The 22,831-nt window shown below is 34.6% G+C and overlaps 2 protein-coding genes across 5 annotated transcripts in view; both read right to left on the reverse strand.

The window, feature by feature from the left end:
• The window catches only part of LOC136034008 (uncharacterized), a 71,875-nt gene extending 62,770 nt beyond the window's left edge, over positions 1–9,105 (reverse strand). The window contains exon 1 of one of the 4 annotated variants that reach the window (XM_065715056.1): positions 9,087–9,105. The gene's annotated coding sequence lies outside the window, so the exon portion shown is untranslated. Of the gene's footprint in view, positions 1–8,901 lie in introns of all 4 variants that reach the window. The other 3 variants (XM_065715053.1, XM_065715055.1, XM_065715054.1) reach the window with 3 other exon arrangements.
• Positions 9,106–15,267: 6,162 nt separating this feature from the next.
• Positions 15,268–22,831, reverse strand: part of LOC136034010 (zinc finger CCCH domain-containing protein 18-like) — a 55,730-nt gene continuing 48,166 nt past the window's right edge. The window contains exons 10-12 of the mRNA XM_065715057.1: positions 20,581–20,719; positions 19,826–19,962; positions 15,268–15,515 (exon numbers count right to left, since the gene is read on the reverse strand). Of these exons, the coding sequence (XP_065571129.1) occupies positions 15,402–15,515; positions 19,826–19,962; positions 20,581–20,719 (390 nt within the window). The 3' untranslated portion in view covers positions 15,268–15,401. The remainder of the gene's footprint in view (positions 15,516–19,825; positions 19,963–20,580; positions 20,720–22,831) is intronic.

A 22,831-nucleotide genomic window follows, 5' to 3' on the forward strand; every position in this document is an offset into this window, starting at 1 on the left:
AACTATATGCATGCAGGTTTTCAACAGGGCATATACTACCACTACAGTTACTTTAACTAATGCAACAAAGGGTATTAAAGTGAAACTTTTAGGGAGCGTTCAGGGGGGATTTCAGTTAAATGAAAAAACTATATACATTCAAGTTTACAAAAGGGTATATAAGCAATCCCATAGGCAGTGCCAGTATATAACAGCTGAAAATACCATTGAAACTTGTAAAGGAGCTAATTAACTGGGAATTAAGAGTTTTAGTGTCCTTTTTAAGAGTCAGAGTGATTGGAGGGCAAGCAGCCCTCTTCCCAAGCCCATTCATTTCCCACAAACATCCATTAAAAATGAATTTTGAGACAGCCATTTTCTTCACTATAGTAGAACAGTCCAGCAACTATGTCTATAGGAGTATTGGGTATGTCAACACTCCACAGTTTATGCAACTTGGCCATTATACTTTAAAAGTAAGTCGTGCTTTAAAACTAAATCAAAAGGCACTATGTGTATGGTTGCCAATAAGAAACCTTAGCAATATGTTGAGAATGACTTGGGGTATTAATTTGAAACTTTTGGGGCTATTACTACTTCTGCTCTTACAATTTAAATGAATCAAAAGAGTGTAAGGGTATCCAAGTTGTCAAACAGCATAGATAGAATTTATGGGAATGACATTAAATTTCATTTTTCAGATCAACTTGAGGAGGTATAAACTTAAACTAAACAATACTATTTGTGTCAGGATTAAAAATTGTTGAAAAAGTTTCTCCAATATACAAATAGCACTCCAAATGAAACTCAAAACGAATCGAATTTACAATAAATAACTGAGTCTAACTAGAAAAAAGCAAAAATTAACATGGGTGGCAACCCCCATGCTTTCTCAAGATGAGAATATAATTTGAACTTTACTGAAAGCAAAATAAATTTAGAATGTTTTCATTTTTTTTTTACTTTAACTAGTAAAAATTTTTTAAAACTTCAAGAAATAAATATGAATATATGTACATTAAAGTGACAACACACTGTATTTTTTTTTCAGTAATGGTATGCTGGTTTGTGGTAGTTTTATGCTTGGAAGGTATTAACTTTTATTTCTGCTCATTTTTGGCTTAGTGGAACTCTTTACTTTTCTTTGAAAAACTTGTTTTGTCAAAAAAAAAGTTAAAACTAATTCGACATTAAGAAACAGGATACTGATATAGATGGATAAATAAATCTTGAAATGAGTAAAAAATTAAACTGGATATTCAAATCACATTTAAAACAAGCAAAATTACTCCAAGCACAAATTTAGCTACTGTCCCCTTCCAACACCTATGACATTTTGAAGTTCTAAAGCCTATTGCATCATTTGCACTTCACTGAAAACTAATGATACTATATGGAAGGTCAGGGTTGAGCCATGCAAAATTAACCAATCAAAAATATCTTTATGAATAGAAAACTAATGTCCTCTAGATACCTCTAGAGATATGTTCTCTAAATACATCTGATGTTCTCTAGATACCACTGATGTTCTCTAGATACCTCTCAGAATAAGGAGTGCCTGAGATTTTATCCAGATTTTTTGTTCTTTAGATTTTTTTCAAAATCTATGTTTAAAATTTTGGTCAAAGTGTCCAAACCAACCCATCTAGTGAGGTTGGTTTGGACATGCTTGAACCAGACAAGCTAAAAAAAAAAAAAAATGCCAAAAATCTACTGGCGGTCCTGTACACAGTTAATTAGTTCATAAAAAGTTTTTTTTTTTTTATTTTGAACAGTTGTACAAAATTATAAAAATTAGCTGGCTTGATTAAGACTTATTGTGTGATGAGAAATCAAATTCAAAGCAAAAGTTTGAGGCACTCTCTTGCTTCATCCACAGAAAAAAAGGTTTTGACAGACTTTGGAGAATATTAGAAAAATTATAATTAGAAAAATCCACACTAGCAACATCTTCTGCCTTGGGGAAGACCAACCTTTTGCTTTTCCTCCATAAATAATATAAGTCCATCACAGTTCTTCATATTTAATGACAATAACAGGACCCATTATCACCCACATAAATTGTACCCCTCACTCTCAAAAAGGAAAATAGGCCAACATTCATTTTACAGTAGGGTGTGGAAGCCATGGAATGACTTCCACCCAAAACATTTCTAACAGATGACATAAACAGATTCAAAATATGACTAGCAGAAATAAATTTTCAAAGTAAATCATATTTAAATAACTTATAGCATTATTTGTCAGTGTTTGTTGTAGTCGTTATTTTCATTGATTTGTATGTGTGCATTATGTTGTCAGTATTGTCATAACTTCTATTTACTATGTTTATTGCGACAAGCTTGAAAGCTTACTGTATTTGGTATTAATAAATAAATAAATAAATATAAATCTAATTGTACTTTCCCCTTCTGCAAACTCCTGCACTAAGTTAACATAGCACTGGGTTGACTTCTTCAGCTGGAAATTGACAAGGACATAATCTCCTAATGACAAGGTTGATGGGCTGAATGGCAAGCCATCATTATTGTCTTCTTCACCAAGGTGTAATGATTCAACAGATGAATCATCCACCTTAAGATCTACTATGGGCGTCTCCTTAGGTTGTTCCTGCTCTCTCTTTCCCCACTTTTTTGCCTCAATTTCTGCCTTTTCTGGAGTGTCAGTGAGTATCCTGGTTCTGCCTGTTTTGAAGCGCTTATTGGAGATTACATTAACATTTACCATAAATGGGAAAGGTATACTAATTTCTGGGATGATTCTTGTCAACTGACCTTGCAGGTTAGTGGTTTATGGCCTGTGAGTACAGTCATAGAACCTATAGTTTTCAAAGTGTTTGGTAGAATGGCATAGGTAAATGGCAGGAGTAAGCATGACTGTCTTATTGGACCTATACTTGTTTGTTAGCTTTTAAAAAGGTACGCCTGCCTATAGTTCTCAGGCAGGTTAATTAAGAATTTAAAATTGACATAGGGACTGTTATATTTCTTGGAATGAGAAGTAAACAAGGTACCCCTACCTATGGTCCAAGGCAGTTCAAACCAAGAATTTAGCACTGACAAAGGACCATTAATTTGTGTGGAATGACAGGCAAACAAGCGTATCTTACCAATTATTGTAGAATCTTTCACCAATTCGTGTCTGAGTAATTGAGGGTGCCTGATTCAACCCACATCCAGTTAAACCCCAAATTCCCCTAGACATTTTTTCTATACTTGTGATTTTGAAAGATAAAAAAAAAAAAAATAATAAAAGCAAGAAGTGAATTGCTGAGCTTCCAGGGTTGTTTTTTATTAGTTCTTTCCAGTTATCTTGATCATTAGATTAAAAAAAAAAAACTTTTCCATGAAGTTTTTCAAAGAAAATTAAGAGCTATATTAAACCAAAGATGAGCAAACATAAAGTCAAACAATATTTCAAGCATAAAACTACCCTAAATTGCCATCAATGAATATCAAAACAGAGAGAAATTATAATAAATAACTGAGTCAAAATCAAAATGACCAAAAACTAAGAGCAGTGTGGCTGACACCCTCTCTGCCTTCTAAACACCTGAACATGATTTACACTTTACTGAAAATAATTATAATTTCAACCTGTCTTTTTATTTCTCATGATACTGAAAAAAAAAAATCACCATCATAACTAAGATTACTGGAAAATAAAAACAAATGAATGTGGATTGTCAGTTTACTTTTTTATGTGTTAAACTGGCTCTTTACTCTAAGCAGATACTTTCTTTTTATTAATCCATGCTACTTTTTAACATAAGGAAAATGAGAAAAAATAGGGGTTCATTACACCTCATAATATGTTCGACATTAATATTTTTCCAAATATAATGCCTTTGAAACCTTATCAAGCAAAAATATAAGCCTAGTTAATTACAAAATTTAAAAATGTTCTATGCTTCCTGTTTCACCTCATTTACTCCCTTGTCCCTTGCCCCTCCCTTGTCAATTTTGTCCCTGATATTTAAGGTTCTTCTACATCCTAAAATCTTTAATTTCAAGATTAGACTCTCTTGTTTTAAAACTTTCAAAAGTGGAATTGAATACACCCTCTACATCTGCAAATAGGACAGAAATAGAATAATTGAAAAATAAGAAGGTAGATATATAGTGAAAATAATTTTCTGAGTGAAAAAAAAATCCTTGAAAAATCAAATAAAATTAGTGTTTTTATAATATTTGTACTAACTATAGGTCAAATAGATTGTAGTTTGGTCTTGGAATTTGGTAGAGCAAGATCTGCTCCAGGAATCACTTAATTGTTTTAATTTTTCTTTCCAGTATTCAATCAAAACTCCAATTCTCTTGTTTATCATTGAAATGCCTAGCAAGTTCTAATAATGTCCTATTCCTTACATTTTGGAATAACATACTTACCCACAAATGTATAACATACTAACCCACAAATGTAGGACAATGCTATGCTGACTTCTTGCTATTTTTGCTTTTCTAAATTTTTCTTTACACCAGCTCAAAAAAAAAAGAATTGACATAAATATGCTAAGAACTATGACTGAAATTAGTTGTATTTCACACAATGCCAGCACCACCTACAGGATGCTTATCTCTGCATCAGCATACTGTACAAAATGTTTGCTGATTATAGTCACCAGTTTTAATCATGCAGCAGTAGGAGACTAAGCTTTGGTTGTGAAGGCAATTATAGACATAAAACGATATTCAGTGTACCCCCCCCCACGGAAATGTATGCCCCTCCCCATATCCTGATTTACACAAGAGACATTTTTGCATAATTTTTATGGAATTGTTTTTTTAACAAATATAAAAGGGGAAGGTAATTTTCAAACTCTAGTAGTCAATTTCCCCTTCTAATTGGCATCCCTGGTAATTTTTAATTAAATTAAAGTTTCTGCCACAATGATGCCAAGATTTTCAGATTTTTTGGATATTTTTTGCCAAACAATGCCTAACAGATAAGTTAATAATTAAAACTTAAAACATTTTTGAATACTATCAAATTTGAAACATTGTTGCTATTTAAACATGGGGAATAAATCACAAAATAATCTGTTGTAATGCTTTGACTTATCCTGTAATCCTGTAGCTTTACTTAGACTTTGCTAAAGTGTTGCCTAGGATTTTTGTTTTGGCTTCATGTGGTCAACTGATATCAATACTATTTATTAATATAAATCAGCAAATATGCAAACAGATAAATTAGATGAAAAATCATGAATAATTTATCAATAAATCATGTATATTAGAAGTTTAATACAACAAATTAAATCATACAGAGTTAAAATCCATTCAAAATAACAAGCAAAGGAATAGTGCAATACCCATGGCTATTAGAATCAAGCTTTGTTCAATTATGAGATTGAGCATCCTGTGCTGGGTGTGGGGGGGGGAAGTGGAGAAGGGATATGTACTGCAGCATAAGTAGTGAATCTGGCTAAAAAAAAGCCAAGTGTATGCAACATTTACCTTTGCCCACACAAAAGCTTGTTTATGCTTTAATACTGTTGTATGCAGCAGCTTATTGCTGACAATTTTAGTAAAAGCCAATCACCAGCACTTACATTTATGACTATTGAATATGTTTTTATTGCTTATAGTGTATTACATAATGTTATTAAATTCACCAAGTAGCATGTTTGTTAAATAGTTACTCTTCTTCACTACCACTCAATTAGTGCCTGCTTCAATAGTACTCCCTCTTACCCCCGAATAAAAATGCTGTTTCAGCTTCAAATTCTAAGCTGGTCCAAGGACATAGCTGTTGCATTTTTTTTATAGCCAGAATCAACATAGTGTGTATTGATTTAGTTCAACAATATTCCCTGGTATTCCCTCCTCAATATTCCCTGAAAGATTCACTGTAATAGCCTTAGCTTCAGTAGCCCTATTAGTAGCAGTTGTAGTGCTTTTTGTAGTAGTATTTGCAATAACAGAAGTAGCAGCATTGACGTGAAAAAGTGCCCTTTGGTAATTCAGCATCCTCCTTAACATACCCTAAAAGTTTCAACTCAATACCCTAGACCATACCAGGGATGTTGCTTATATACCCTTTTGACTACCTGCATGCAAAGAGTGTGGTTTGATTTAGTTCAACATAACCCTAAACATTCCCTAAAAGTTTTATCTTCATACTTTTAGCCATATGAGTAGTAACAGAAGTATCAGTAGTAATGGCAGTATACCTGGAGTGCCAATTAATTCAAAATCCCTCTTAACATGTCTTAAGAATTTTAACTTAACACTCTCAGCTGTTGTTGAGTATTTACAAATATATCTTTTGGTAACCCAAACAAACATAGCATGTTTTAATTTAGTTCAACATCCCCTAAATATTCCCCAGATATTTAACCTTAATACCATCAGACTAAGTAGGAGTAGTAGTCATAACAGTAGTAATATAGTTAATATGTGGATTGTACTTTTGGTTTATTCAACACCCTCCTCAAGATGCCCTGAAAGTTTCAACTTAATCCTCTTGATCTGTTCCTAAGATACATCTTATATGCCCTTTGGACAGTGTACATGCTCATGGTGTGTTTTGATTTAGTTCACCATCCCCTAAAATCTCTGCCTTAATGCCCTTAGCTTCAGTAGTAGCATTAGCAGCAGTATGCACATAGCACCTTTTTGTTTTTTCAACATCCCTCTTAATACATCCTTTTGACAACCTGCATGCATACACTTTGTTTTGATTTGTCTCAACATTCCCTGGAATTTTCTTCTTAATGACAATAGCTTTGGTAGTGATAGCACCAGTGGCATTATTATTAGTGGTAGTAATAGAACCAGTAGCATTAGCATGCAAATACTGCCTTTTGCTTGGTTCAACATCCTTCACAAAAAGCCCTATAAGTTTCAACTTCATACTCTAGGCTGTTCCTAAGATATTGCTAACATGTGCTTTTGACAACCTATATGCACACAATGAATTTTAAGTTGGTTCAATTTTCCTCTAAATATTGCCAGAAAATTTCACCTTCATACCCTTAGCCTTAATGGTAGCAGCAGTAGTACTAATACTACTTAAAAAGGACATCAGATTTGCAGCAACATCATTTTAGAGGTGTTTCGGGTTCTTTTTACAAATTATTACCTTAAATAAGGTATTTACCTTTAATAAGGTTCAAAACAAGATTATAGGCAACAACTACAGCTAAAAAAAGAAAAAATATAATAATTGCCATTCCTAAATCAGCTACAAATGCCAATTATTTCTCACTACTAAGTTTTTGTTTAAACATTGTTTTAAACTTTTGGTTACTAAGGGCTGTTTTGAGCCCTTCAAGGGCTCAAAATGTAATTTCCATAGAAGCAATTAGTGAATTATGAAAGACCATAAAAAGGCATCAACCAACATATTCACTTTCATGTTAATTGATTATGTTGCAAACTGCAAATTTCTATCCAACTAATTGGATATTTTAAATTAATTACTAAGAGAATTAATTATGAGGCTAGTTTAATATTATTATAATTTGCATAGACAATTCATGGTAATTTTTACATTAACAGACTATTGTCTGTTACATGTAGCTAAGAAAGAAATTTACTCATTTTTGGATGACATACCATTGCTAGAAAGTGCAGAAGAAATATTAAGAGCAGTGCAATGGACATTTGTGAAGACATTACAAGCAAAGTAGTCTAGTCAAAAATGTAAGTGACTTCCCATAAATCTCATATTATGATCTTTAGTTTTTTTTAATCAAAGTCATTTATAAACCCAATACCAAGTGAAATAATTACAAAAAAAACTAACTCTTAGGGGTCATACTGACTAGCAGTTTAAAATGGGAGGCCTGCATTTGATCTATTGTTAAACAGGCTATTGCATCTGTGTCTCTCTTTAAGCCATTTGCTAAATTTTCATGCCCAAAAGCAAATATCCTCTGCTTTTATTTATCTTTTACTAATCCAAAGTTTGAGTATGCTTGTCCAGCATGGCATTTTGGTCTTACAGTGGATCAGTCTAATAGGCTAGAAATTATCCTGAAGATAGCCCTGAGAATTATTTATGGTCAGGGCAAAGTGCCTTACATTCTCCTCCTCATGGAATTCTACCTCCCTATCTTGGCAGCCCAACATGTTACTCTTTGTACTAATTTCAGAAATAATCAGGATTGTAACCCATGCATTCAATGTATGCTCCTAGCCTATTTTACCCTCCAAAGCCCCATTTACCCTGAAAAAAATCCTAATTGTAAATCCTATTAATGTAAGAACTCAACATTACAGAAAGAGCTTTGTGTCAGCATTTGTTGAAATCATAGGCCTACATAAAAGAAAATTGTAATTTATCATGTTAATGTCTTATGTGTATTATTAATGCCTTTAATTTTTATTTGACAGAACATTTTGATTCATTGCTGTGTGTTTTTAAATATACTTATGTTTTTACTTATTCCCTTATTTTTACACATTTTTTGTATATTGCTTACTCTTACTTATTTCACATATATTTGTGTACTTGAGTACTCATTTTTATTCATTGTAGGCTACTCATTTTATTTGACAGGCCAGTTTGGCTCATTGCTGTAGGCTGTTCTAATTTTGTACTTTTTTGTATATAGCCTAATATAGGCTAGCTGACAGAAGGAAACATGTTTGGCAGTTTTTAAATGTTTTGAGAGTTTGCTTAATAATAAAGTACTATTCAATTCAACTCAGGATATACATTTGCATATTAGGAGGGGGCAGGGTAAAGTTCACTTCTGATGCAAATAAATGTTAAATTTTGATTCAGAATGCAAATCTGTCCAATAGGATAAATTATTGAGGCTTTGGATTCCCTGCTCAGTTTTATTCACCTTTTTTAACTATCCCAGCCTACTTTCTGAGATAGACAAAATCCAACATCTATAGGTTTACTGATCAAATAGGGCTTGAAATATAACCCATACAACGAGGAGGGTGAAAAGAAGGGATTTTGTACCTCTGTAATTTAAAAGCCATTGTCTGTTCATGCCAGAATTGCAGAAATAGATAAATGCTATCAATATGAAATTGTAAAGACAAGTTTCTAAATTAACGTCGAATACGAAAATAAACAATAACCTTTCCACTCTCAGAATTTACCCTAGAACTCTACAAAAATATTGACATGCTTTGGTGCCATACTTGTTTATCGATATTCGCGACGTTGCCGAACTTAGTAGACATAGAATAAAGCTGGGTGGTTCGCTTGCCATACAATGTGTAGTGATTACATCAGTTTCAGATCACCGCTTGCATTACAGAGTGTGTCAAATCGTCTAAGGCAGGTCATATAATATAGTCTATCAATCAATATTAAGTTTATAATCACGGGTGTCTTATGCAAACTAAGAGAGCTTTAGAAACATACGAATTTAATGTGAAACTACTATCATAATCTTCCTATCAACAATATTATTTCAAAAGGATCTTCAGCCCTTTATAGAACCAAATCAGTCTATATTATTATTTTTATGTTAAACTTCGTACATTCTTTTGTTGCACTGAGCCAATGAGGAAAAGTGACCACCAAGCCCGAATACCAAAACAACTGAAATTAAATTATAAAGTATTTTCTTGAAACTAAATGGTACTTGTCCTTATGGGGCACACTGGTGTCCTCCATTTTAAATTCTTACACTCAGACTCAATAGGTTTTTCGTTTTAGACTAAGTTCATTATAACGATCCCCGGCCTATCTCTTCTCTACTTATCTACATGATCAAGTTCTTTGTAGGAAGTCTTCTTAAATGTTCTTAGAAGTTCATCCGGAATTCATCTTTTTTAAACATCTGACTCATAATAGTTACTGAATGTTAATCTTTTATAGGATAGTATTAAAACATTGAAATATTCTCTGGGCCTTTTAATAATAATTTTTTTTTGAGACCGGAATATATTGGACCAGACGATGCGATTTTAATGTCACTGATTGGCATCCGTATAATATTAACTGAAACAATTTAGATAGTAATGACATTTTTAATTGTCACACAAATAAAAAAAATGATAGCACTAATCCTTCACCTAGTTTTAAGGCTAGATCTGATGTAAATAGCGACGAGAACCACCCTTCCTTTCCATCATAAAAAAAAAACAAATAAAACCAAAAGGGATCCTTTTCCCGTAAGGCAGTAAAATTACTAACTTGAAATTCATGCTTCGGCCCTATGTCCAAGGGCTGTCCTCAGCATAGCACAAATAAATACATAAAAGAAACTTACATTAAAATACAATCATTAAAAATAAAAAATTATAGCAGCCCTGGCAAACATTCTTCAACGAAGTTCAACCAGGACTGATAGATAAAATGAGGTGAGTCGATGAAATTCTTTCAGACCGAATAAAAATAATTAGATACATACTTTCAATGCTAATCTTGCCTTTTTGGCAGCTAACCTCGTAAGCCTTTTTACGACAAGCTCACTAGTATTGCCTATTGGTTTTATAACATATTTTATTAGATCATTTTTAAATAAATTTTTGCATAAAGAATTTTGTGAATACTCCCCAAAATCCCTACCTGAAGAAATATTATGATTTATTTTGAGTATAATTTCAATTGATTCCTTAACAACCAGGTTTTTGCCTAACTTATTACTAATGAGTAATGGCTCATTATTTTCGTATTAAATCAGGAGTTACGCAGGGTTGTGTTCTATCCCCTTTTATATGGATCATATTGGTTGAGTTAGTCTTAACGAGCACAGGAAAGACATGGGAGAACATGGAATCAGATTGAGAGGAAGAAATTTTACTGGACTCAGATTATGCTGAGGCTTTAAGCATCCTGTATGAAAGTGTGAACAAAATGAATGCATTTTGAGGGGTTGTGCGATTTCAAATTGCTAGAATAGGTTTGAAAATAAATGTTCATAAGACTAAGTCAGTAAAGCTAGGTATAAATGAAGATGAAAAAGTGACGCTGGGTAACGAAAATATTGATCAGGTAGATAGCTTCACTTACCTTGGTAGTATTACTAGTAAAGACGGTGAGAGCAGTGAATATGTTAAAAGTAGAATAATCAAGGCATGGGCAGTTTTTCACAGTTGAAAACAGTTTGGAAGAATAGGAAAATAAGTCTACAAACAAATATTAGAATATTGGAAGCTATGGTGATGACAGTGGTCAAATATAGTTCTGAAGCATGGGCACTCCGAAAAGCGGACAAAGATTCGCTAGATGTTTTCCAGAAAAATTAACTAGAGACTATACTTGGTACCCGGCTGACTGACCGTATTTTAAGCAGTAGGCTGTACGAAAAATAAGGATCAAACCCGCTTATTAGGGCTATAATGAGAGAAAGCTTGAGATGGCTAGGGCCCGATCTACAGATGAAGGATGACTGATGGCTGAGATTGTCTTTTTCAACCAACCGTCTAGAGCTGAACAGAAATCAGGTCGTCCGCGGTTGGGGTGGGAGGATGTCATAAAGAAATATTTAAGAGAAATGGGAACTTCCTGGGAGGTGTAAAGAGAGAGGCTTCGAATAGACTGGGATGGAAGAGGAGCGTGTGAGGCTGTATTGGCCTCAGGCGGCTTGGTGCTGGGGTAAGTTGTTGGTGATGGTAATGAGAGAGGGTTTTTCAAAATCTATTATGTAGCTGGATTTATCAAAAATATAGACACTTAAAGCAGAATCAATAAAGCTATTAGAACTATTAGAAATTGAGGCTTTGTCTATGTCTTCTTTATGTGATCATAGGCGTTTTTGTAAATTCTGACGGGTTCTACAAACATAGTAATTGCTTCAGTCTCATGGTATTTGATAAACCCCTCTTTGGCGAGTAACTTGGGTTTTATTTTTTCTCTGAACTCAACCAGAGTTAAAAATTCATTTTTTTTTAGTCTACGGCTCACTGTATTATTAATAAATAGAATGGGATGCCCGCTTCCAAAAAGTATATCTCTGATAAAATATATTTCTGCTGTGATATAAGAACCAAAGCAAATGTTCAGGGGAGAATGAAAAAGAGAAATTACAACTGCTCTTTTAACTTGCGGGCAGTGGCGTCGTTTAAGAGAGGGGGCAGTCCTTCCCCCGAATAATTTGGCAGAAACTATAGTTTCTTAAGTACCTTTAAAACTGTTACTCGTTTTAAGTGTCAAATTTGCTCATTACTTTGAGAAGATAGTTTTTTTTTAATTAGCCCACAATCGTCTTAAACATAAGGAAAACGAGGAAAAAAGTGGTTGATTACACTTTATAATATATTCCACATTAATATTTTTCCAAATATACTGCCTTTGAAACCTTATCATCAAGTAAAAATGTGAGCCTACTTAATTGCAGAATTGACAAATGTTCTATGCTACCTGTTTCACCGAATTTGCTCAGGTCAATTTTTTTCCATGATATTTAAGGTACCTTTACTTTTTAAAAGCATTCAAAAGTGGAAATGAATACACCCTCTACATCTGCAAAAAGGACAGAAATGAAATCATTAAAAAATAAAATAAAATTAGTGTTTTTATAATGATCTTCGTACTATTACTACACGGGGTCAAAACAATTGTAGTTTTGTTTTGGAATTCGGTAGAAGGAGATCTACTCCAGGAATTACTTTATTGTTTTAATTTGTATTTCCATTATTTCATTGATACGCCGATTCTCTTGTTTATTATTGAAATGCCTAATAAGCGCTGATAATGTCCATTTCAAAGAGTAATGGTAACTCATAAGAGTGGAAACTGGCGCTAGTGTAAAAAAACAAGCACCAACGCTATCTAGCGTCTGGCGAAATTCGGCATATTCTAAGCCTAACTAATTAGCCATGATTTGTCCTCATCAAACCTAGTCTACCAATAATTAAGCCTATTAATGTGTACTACGCCTAATTATGTTAACAAGGCAATTAGGCGTAACCCTTTGCCATCATGGACAAATCTATAGACCATCATAGACGAAGTCTAATTCGATCAAACAATGTATCAAAGTATGTATTGAAGTCTAGGAACAAACAATATTATACACAATAGCCATTTTTTTTCACTCAGAAAAGTTTTCAGTTAAGAGCCAGTAATAATTTAGCATAGGAGGAGGGGCTGAGGGGTGACGGCTCCGCTCATTTGCAGGATCATTTCTGCTCGTTTCGAATTTGTTCTTTATTTTGAAGAGAAAACACAGTTTTTGAAATTTAACATGTTTTGGTCTATAGTTTTAGCTACTTAAGCATGAATCATTTTTTCACGAGTCAAGATAGAAAAGGCGTGGATTTTTCTGGATTTGGTTGAGCAGCATTTACTAAATTTCTCAGTTAATCGTGAGATTATTTAAATAGTAGTGAGATCTTAGTCGGCAGATACAGATAAGCCAATTCACGAAAATTTTGAGGGAGGCGAGAATGCGTTCTTTAAGATCTGTAAAGACCAATTTTGTTTTTCTGATTTTCTTTTTTCACAGAATATCCCACAAAAAGTGTTTTCTTTTTAATATAGGATGTCAAAAGAATCAACAGTTGCCCCCTCCCCTCCCCCAATCTTCGCCACTGGGTAGGTATGAAAGTTCTCTCAAGAATACTTGACTTGTACCTCAAATATAAAGTACTAACCATTGCTTCAAAAGGGCTACACGAAAAATATTACCCTTCATGAAGTTCTTGTACGAAGGGTAAAAAAAAAGATTCACTTGAAGATTCAGATGCTTGGCATCTCTCAATTTGAACTGTAGTCAACATCTATGTCAAAGAGGCTGTACTTTAGATGTTATCCTTCGTGTGGTATCCATACAGGTAACTATCCATAAAAATTAATTACATTAAAAAGAAAGATTTTCTCCATGATCAATATACTTTGCATATTTCCATATTCAGCATTTGCATCAAAGTAGCTCAACCGTAGGTCATATTCTTTATACAGTTTGCGCATTGAAGCCATGCCTTTTCAAAAGAAAGAAATATTGAGAGAGAGATACAATTTAGAAAAAAGCTGTTTTCAAGTGTAAGTATTGTTTTTTTTTTGGAATTGTACACCTGCTAACCCAAGCAATAAATTCCCCAAATTCTATCATCCGGAAAGACTGTAAAACTAAAGTTTTGCAACACAACTAAAGGTTTAAGGTGTAAAAACTAAAGGTGTAAAACTAAAGGTTTGCAACACAACTATCAGCATTAGAACGAAGGGAGGATCCTGATGATCTAGATCCCAATCCATAATCTCCAATGCACTGTCAAGACCACGTCTTATTCAGGTAAACGTGGAAATTGTTTTGAACGACTGGAAAGCCGGTTCTATTTTGTTTGACTGTTTCTAAGGCGCCAACAAAAATTAGGAGTTGTTCAAACTCCCTCCCCTCTTTCAAGACGGACGTACTGGTCCGCTAGCTGTTACGGCTTAAGTCCACAGACAAGAGAGTGGCGGGCGATAAGTACCCTATATTTTTTAGAGCTTCCCTCAAGAGCTTGTCAGCAGGTTTCATTAAAAATTATGATTTTTATACGGAGTCTAGCATGCATATCTTATTTTGCTCCATGGCACGAAGATCGACTTGGAAATTTCAAGAACTTCTCTTTGAAAGGGGGATTTAAACTTTAGGGGAAGCGAGTAATCTATTTTTTTTTTCCATTCTACACAAAACAGTGTCCACCGTTTTTTTTTTCCTTTTTTGTACCTGTCATCCCATAGACTCTTTGGCTGATTGGGAAACAAAGACTCACTTTTCAGGGCATAGACAACAGGGGCCACTTTTCAGGGCATAGACCACAGGGGCGTCGATCCGGGCGGATGATGGGAGGCAGTTGACCTCCCCTTTCCCCCCTTCATATCTTGAAAATACCTTCATGAAAGTATATCCATTGGAAAATGTTTGCTGAATATGAAAGAAAATGAATATTTTCACTGAAAATATTGAAAGCAATAAAAAACTTCCCTAGATTAAAAAAAACAACAATAAAAAAAAAACAGAATTTAAGAGAGAAACATGGGTATTATTTATTTATTACTTAAAATTTATTGTTTTTTCACTGTTTTATTCAAATTATACCAATTTTTTTCTCTCTGAAATTATGTAAGTGGCAAAGCACTGTGGCCAAAGAAATTATTTAAAAATACATTTTACCCTTCCCCCCTACTTCTTAAAATTTTGTGAGTTAACGCCACTGTCAGGCCACACACAAAACCAACTGATGCTCCCCAATCACTAAAATTACGGTTTGAGCAACTATAGTTCAATACGAATTTCCTCTCTTGAGATCTTTGGTCTGATATTTCTTCTTACTTTCAAGAAATGGCATAAATGAAGATAATCGATCTTGTTTCCCGGAAACGGGAAACAAGATCTTAAGTATTTTCCTAAAAACACACTTCATAGAATTAAGTCACGATAAGACAGTTTGATGGTTTTACTGCGCTTAAAACAATTGCTTAACTAAATAATATACAGCGCTAGCATTTGATGAAAAATCCTAGGGTAGTAATAAAAATCAAAATATAAACATAAAAGAAAAAAAAGGTGATCTTTGTCAAGTGATTTTAGTCCTCTTCTTCGCAATTGCTTCTTCAACAGCTTTCAATTGTCGCATTAATTCATCTCTTCTTCTATCCTTTTCTTTCTCTTTTACAGATTCCTTGACCACCTAAAAAACATGAGTAAATTCACCTTCGCAGGGACGGAACTAGAATACTACACAACACCATCTATGAAGGTGTAACTATTTCGATCAATATTCGTAGAAAACTATCCTAATATATACTATTGATCAGGCGAGCAAAAGTGCCGTAGCAAAGTAGCAGGCTACTTGGCAGTTTTAAAAATTGTTTCCATATTTTGTATGTAAATACCATTTTTACATAAAAAAAATACTTGGTACTTGTATGATATACCCTCTACCTCATGTTCTTATAAAAGGTTTTTTGGACGCTCAATCATAATGAAATATACCAAAGTAAGACCAAAATATAAAACTTTAGAAACAAACTTGGGCTATATATTTGCATATTACAGAGGGGGAGGATAAAGTAAAGGGGGTCTGCATGCCTAATGTGTTAGGTACAATTGTTCTGCATATATGTGGTAAGAACTGTTTGCGTAATATATGCACGTCCTAATATGTAAATATACTGTCCAAATTATACATTTTCCATCTATTAAGTCGCTTCTATTAGTCTTGTCCCACGATAAGCTGAAAGAAACTAACGGAAAAAATGGTTCTATGATGCGTCAATGAATGAACAACTTGAGCGGTAGGGGGTTTATCATACAAGCACCGAATACTTTTTGCTCAAAGAGAAGCTGTCAAAACCAAACTAAATCGTCGGCAGTTTTTATAATTTTGTCGAATTCTGCTACTGGGAGGCTTGGGACATTTTGCATCCTCCTATTGATATCTAAGTTTTATAAACCTCTCGCCTGATTCTGCTTAATTCTATTCATGAAGCTTTCCAGTTCTTTTCTTATGCCAATCCTTTTTAATCTGTCATGTTCCTTTCCCCATGTCCTGAGTTAATTCAAATCTTGACTTCTATTTATATCTTCTACATCCATTTATATCTTTTATCTTCTATTTCCATTTACATCTATTTCCATCTTCTATTTCCATGTTCTATTTACATCTACATTTATTTACATTTTCTATTTAAATATGACTTCTATTACATTTAATTTATATTAAATCTATCGCCAGTATTTCATTGCTCTATCTGTAGAGAGTCCATTGAAACTCTCCCTTGTCCTCAAATACTTTTCAAGAGCGAAACTTCGAAACTTTCTTTTTGCCGGAAGTGTCAAATTTTACTAAATATGACATGATTTTGCACTTTTAGTAGGACAGGAGGTACACATTAAGACTCCCCCCCCCGTGAGTACCTATAACTATAACCTGACGTTTTTTATTTTGAAAGAATTCAAAGGGTTACACCATTTTGGTTCGTTCTGCTATTTCGAGGTTCAAAAGGAGGTTCCTTTTGAGTGAAACCAACAGCCTGATATAAATAGACCAAAGAGTATGGGTAACTTACAAGAGAGCAAAGTAGCGCTAGTGTCGACAACGAAAAACCATCAACACCATCTAGCGTCTGACGACACCTGGCTTCTTTTTTCAGTGTAACAACAAAAATAGTTAGTTTAATTTGAGTCGTTGATGATGTATGTGTAGTAATAAATGGAAAATCTCAGTTCCAGACAGAAAAACAATTACAAAGCATGAAAAAACGCTAAATGTCAAAAAGTTCTAGATGGCATTGATGTTTTTTCGGCTGAAACTACCGCCAGTTTCTGCTCTTACAAGTTAACCATACTCTTTGTAACTAGACCACAAATTTCATTGAGAGACCTGAGATAATTAAACGTTCCGTCTTTATAACGTATAGAGATCGTCTGTGCCAAAATATACAAGCTATTAGCTAAAGCTTTTTCCGATACGACCAAAGAAACGTATTTAAAGTGAACGAGATTGACCAGGAACGTTCCCCATAAGGCAACTGACGCATTAAATGTGGTTTATCTGCAGTAAAGAGATCAGAAGAATAAACTGTGGAAATCACTCAAAATACGGTTACTCAGAGTCTGTGTCTTTGGTGTCAACGTAATCAATATAGCAAAAATTTAATATCAAACATCTTTTCTTTTCGTTGGTCATCTGGAGGTTATATATTTTCCAATTTGTCCAGAGCTTCCATATATGGTAGAAAATTTAGCACTCACATGCCTAGTCCTTCAGTCTATCAAAGACAACTGCTTAACCCCTTATGCAATTCACAATCTCCTTTTCTCTACCAACAGGCTTGATGCAGATCTCACAATTCAGCATATACAACGAATATATAAACTTAATCACCTTTGTGAGCAGTCTTTTAATCACATCAAAACCACAATGAAAAACTGCTTAACGTCATATCAGTGACAAACTATTAGGGATGAAATGGCAAATTTGCAGAGAATTTCAATTCAAGAGGCGAAGTTCCCTCTTCCCCCCTTTGCAGGTCTAGTAATCTTAAAAATGAAACAATTGACCGTTGCCTATTTGAATGTAATATGCTGACGTCTGCACAGTTTACCCTGCAATGTAAACTCTTAGAATGCTTTAAACACCACAAAATCTCACTATCACCTAAGAGTCTAGCTGACCATACCTGCTCACAGAGCCCAGAACTCAATGTATATCAAGGAGGCACACTCGTGCCTCTATAAAGAGGCGACACACGACAATGTTAAGCGATCTTCGGTTCCAGTGGTCGCAGAGGGATTGGGAGGGATGCATTTCGTAGCCCGAGCTCCAACTAAGAAACCTGCAAAATTTCATCCCCCTCCAACTTTTCCTTCATGGGGAAAATCTGGCCGAAAGTTTCGACCCGTCAACCCCAGCCCCCCTTTAACGTTGTCCGATCGGGTTGAAATTCACAAGTTAAGGTCCCCTAGGGCCCAGGAGCTTATCCGCGAAATTTCAGCTCGATCCGATAACTCCTTCCCTGTTTTCCAGAAACCACGCATAGCCACTTAAAATTCATTTTCTTTTTTTTCTCGACGCCTACAGGTCACATCCGACATCGGATCTAGGTGTACGAAGACTCATTCGATGTGGAATTCTCCGAGTAAGTGCCCTTGAAAGTTTCGTAGGAAAATCTTAACCCCCCGAAAGTTTCGACCCCCCAACCCCACCCCCACCCCCCCCTTTTAACGTTGTCCGATCGGGCTGAAATTCACAAGTTAAGGTCCCCTACGGCCCAGGAGCTTAACGCATTAGCTACTTAATTAACGCATTTCTCTCCATAAGAGCCCATGTTAATTTGAAATTTTTAAAAGTTATTGAGAAGTTATATTTACACACATGCAAGTGATTAGCTCAGTCGGTAGAGCGTGGGACTTTTAATCCTCTGGTCAAGGGTTCAAGTCCCTTACGGGCGGTTTTTTTTCACAACATCAAAAAAATTTTGATAACACCTGGACAGCTTATCATTTGAGAGATAACAGAATATTAGCTTCTTATGAGCAAAAGAAACATTTCGGTCATTCTATCTATATTTTTTTTCTATTTTCTTCAATGATTTAAAAGCGGGGGGGGGGGGTTGGGGGGCGGCAGCCACCCAACTTCCTCTCCTAATTCCTCTACGAGGAGTACAGGAATTATTAAATTACATCCACCATGGATTGTAGAAAAACGTACAGAAATAATACGAAAAAAACTTCGTTTTCTTAAAGAGTTAAAGAGCCTGCGTCCCAAAGTCGAACCTTAAAACGTACAGGAATTAGAAGAGGCAGTTGGCCCCCCAAACCCCCCCGCTTTTAAAGACTCTTTTGTACAGGTTTTTTGTTTTTTTGCTAACCCCCCGCTCTTGGCTTCGGAAAGGCCCTCTTTTAATTAACAAAAAATTGAAATGAATGAATAATGGAATAACTTCGAAAAATGTTAAACACAAAAGGACAGGAGAACCATTGCGCCGAAACTAGTAATTAGTAACAATGAAGTCCCCCCACAACAAAAAACCTGTACAAAAGGGTCTTTAAAAGCGGGGGGTTTGGGGGGCGACAGCCCCCCAACTGCCTCTTCTAATTCCTGTACGTTTTAAGGTTCGACTTTGGGACGCAGCCTCTTTAACTCTTTAAGAAAACGAAGTTTTTTTCATATTATTCTCTTATAATTCGACATCTAGTATCAAAAAATTTACAGCAAGAAATCTGAGCAGAATCAAGCTAAATAAGGAAAAACCAATTCAGTAGCTCTGTTCATCTCACAGAGTGAGTCAAAAGGAAAACGGCTGAATAGTCTCGACTGAAAAGTCTGTGCTTGCTGAAATAGGAGAAGAATTTCAATGTGCAAACTGTTTTGTCACGTGATTTTTCCTTTGTCACACCAACACAACAGCCTAGCATTATATGAATGAGACAATAATAAAGTGGGACATTTAGCTATTTATTAAGCAGTAGAAAACAAAAATAAATTTCGCATACCTTTTCTTTTGGCTGGCTTGGTGGGGGTGATTGAGCCACCCTCTTCTTTCCTGTAACTTGACCCTTTCTAGTAATTTCATCAACCCTACTAACTCCGCTTGGCGACGCAGGACGCTGACGTTTCTGAGCTGCTGCAACTGTAAAATTTCAAATAAATTAAAATGCAAAACAAATTAAATTATCCTTTAAATGTTTTAGTATAGATGTAAGCAGAAGAAGAAGGAGAATACTGAAAACTATAGAGTATATGTAAGAGAGAGTATTTGCTAGATTATTTAAAAAAGGCAAAGCATAATAAATTAATTAGAAAAAAGAATGTATAAGCTTATGAACAAATCAAGGATTAAACTGCTAGCTGGTAAGAATTTATCGAATAGTCATACTTTAAAAAAGTTAAGAGTCATAAAAAAAATTTAGCTTTAAAAGAAGGAATTTAAAAACATTAAACGCAAAAAAGAAAATATACACATGTCGAAAGTTGAACTGTTGTTAAGTAAGAGTTTTCTGTAGTCAAACAGTCAAAAATAAACCAGGAAAAAGAACAGATCTTAGGTTCACTTTCATCATTTGAAATTTGACAAAATCTATTGAATCATTGGGTTCCAGCTATTTAACAGCGTTTATTAAGATTTATCTGACTTTATAAACATTTTTCTTGGCTGGACTGCTCAACCAGTCTTCGAACATCTCAACTATAGCATTTGCTATTTTTTTATAGGCATACATATGGATAAGATATATTTTTTAACACTTACCTTTCAATGTTTCAATATCTTCTTCTTCTTCCGATGAATCTTCAACAAATTTTCCTGGCTTGGCAACGAGATTAATTTTAGCAGCGTTCAATTTCAATCGAACAGGCGCCTTTGGAGCTTCTGCTGGCAAAGCACCAGCCTAAAATTTTTGATTCAAAAAATTATTTACCAGTAATAAATATTACAAATTCAAGCTGAAATAACCAGGTTCATAGTCGTTACTCTTTTCTTCTTCACCGTTAATCAGGAAGAAGTCTACCGGCGATTCCCTCAAGACGTTGGTATTATTGACTATGCAGAAATATTTCTTACGTAGTACTATAGGGAGTGTTTATCTTTGATTGTTACGTAATTGTTTATCTAAGCAACTGTTTAAAATCTAAGGATGTAGGAAAAACCCTCAGGGCCCGCCAATCAAGTGGGAAAACCTACAGTTCTAAAAAAAAGTTGACCTTAGTCTAAATTTACTTGATGACACAAGTTTTTTGGTGGTACAAAAGCCCTTTGTTTTGAATTTTATTTTTATTGTTGGTAACAGACAAAGGCGTCCAGTCATTTATTGCTGCTAACAAACAAAGGCGTCCTGTTATGTGATATGGACATCTCTTGATTTTCTAACGTGAACAAAGATACACCTTTATGAGACAAACAGCGTTATGCAAGAGACTGTTGTTCTCTTAATGGTTAATAGACCAGGTAACTCCCCTTGTTTTCAAGGGGCTATAAGACCCGGATCCAAACGTGGAGAAAGCATCAGTCTAACTTTCGAGATGGCTAGTGCACCACGATTTTCAAAAAGGTCTTGGTCCAAGCCTATTTTCAGATAAGATTCTATGCATATTAAGGGATGGCCCCCTTGTTTTTAGAGCTAATATAATTCTCTATATAAAAATAACAAGTAAAACCCTGACCCTCCTCCATAAAAAAGATTTATCGGAGACGGAATAACCTTATTTTTTCGCGTCATATAGATTTACTGTAATTCTGTCTGCTATTTCAAAAGCCCTTCGCTAATCAAATCATATTCTGACAGTTCATTAAATGATTACCATCTGCCAACTGTCGGCGCTAAGCATTTAAAGATAACGCATAGTGAACCCAACCGATACCTAATGAATAAGGGTTCCTTTTGCATCCGTTGGTAAATTGACGCATTCTAGCCAAACACATTACGAGTGCTTCAAAATAAAGATGCTTCTAGCAAGCTGAATCTTTATGTAAACGTGTCTTATATTTATGCATTAAATCTTTGATTCTTGAGGGGTTGGAGTAGGCTATGACTACTATTTTCACATTTAAAATGTGACTAACTCCAATTTAAGCAGTCAAGGTTTATTCTGGCAAGAGGGGCAAGGACCAAGCGTAAGTTATTAGTCGTTAGTTGATTGTAGAAAAGGGGTGATTTTAACATCGGCCATTGAATGGAAAATTGTCGGCTTATATACCTCGATTTGAATGTTTTAACAAATTGAATCTTTACAATAAATGGTTTTGTAAAAGTGTCTTATATTCATGCACTATTTAAGGATAAGTATTAGGGATAAACTGAGCGTAAAAATATTATTTGCACAAGAAAACGCAGATTTTCATTCAGATGAAAATGGACATTAGTGTTTCCTTCTAAATACTTGTCCAATTGACGTTTTATTATTATTATTATTCTTTACGTTTGAATATTTCCAAATATTTAAGGAACACTCAAACAGGCATTAACAAAAGAAGATACTTCCGGTTCCCCGATTTTTCTAAATTCTCCTTTTTCACCATAGTTTACCAGTCTACGTGAGAGGCGATGCACTTCCAAGTCTCTCATGAAAAAAATACTTCGGCTGTGCTTGCATTCAGTACTTCAGAAAAATATTTATACATAATTTAAATTTGACACTGCAAGAGCATTGTTAAACCACCCTCGACTGCTTTGCTGGGCAAAGCAGTACACTCATTTTCTCAGCTCACCATTACTTAGCTCTCATAATAGCCTCGAGTTAAATTTTAAATCGCATTTTTGTACTTTTACTACCTCCCCCTCCTCATTGACGAGGACTACAGGTTCACGTTTCAACGTTTTGCAAATGAACATAAAAAAATAAAATTTAATTTCTATTTCAGGAAAACCCTAACCAATAAGGGGTCCCCCCATCAAGAGGGCAAAGGTAAGATAAGATAATATTTATTTTCAAAAGACTGTCACAAGCTCTATAAAGCCGAACTCACTTTATATGTAAGTAAAAGCTAAAAAAAAAAAAATCCA

The sequence above is a fragment of the Artemia franciscana genome, chromosome 12 (assembly GCF_032884065.1).
Source record: "Artemia franciscana chromosome 12, ASM3288406v1, whole genome shotgun sequence".
In the NCBI taxonomy this organism is placed as follows: Eukaryota; Metazoa; Arthropoda; class Branchiopoda; order Anostraca; family Artemiidae; genus Artemia; species Artemia franciscana.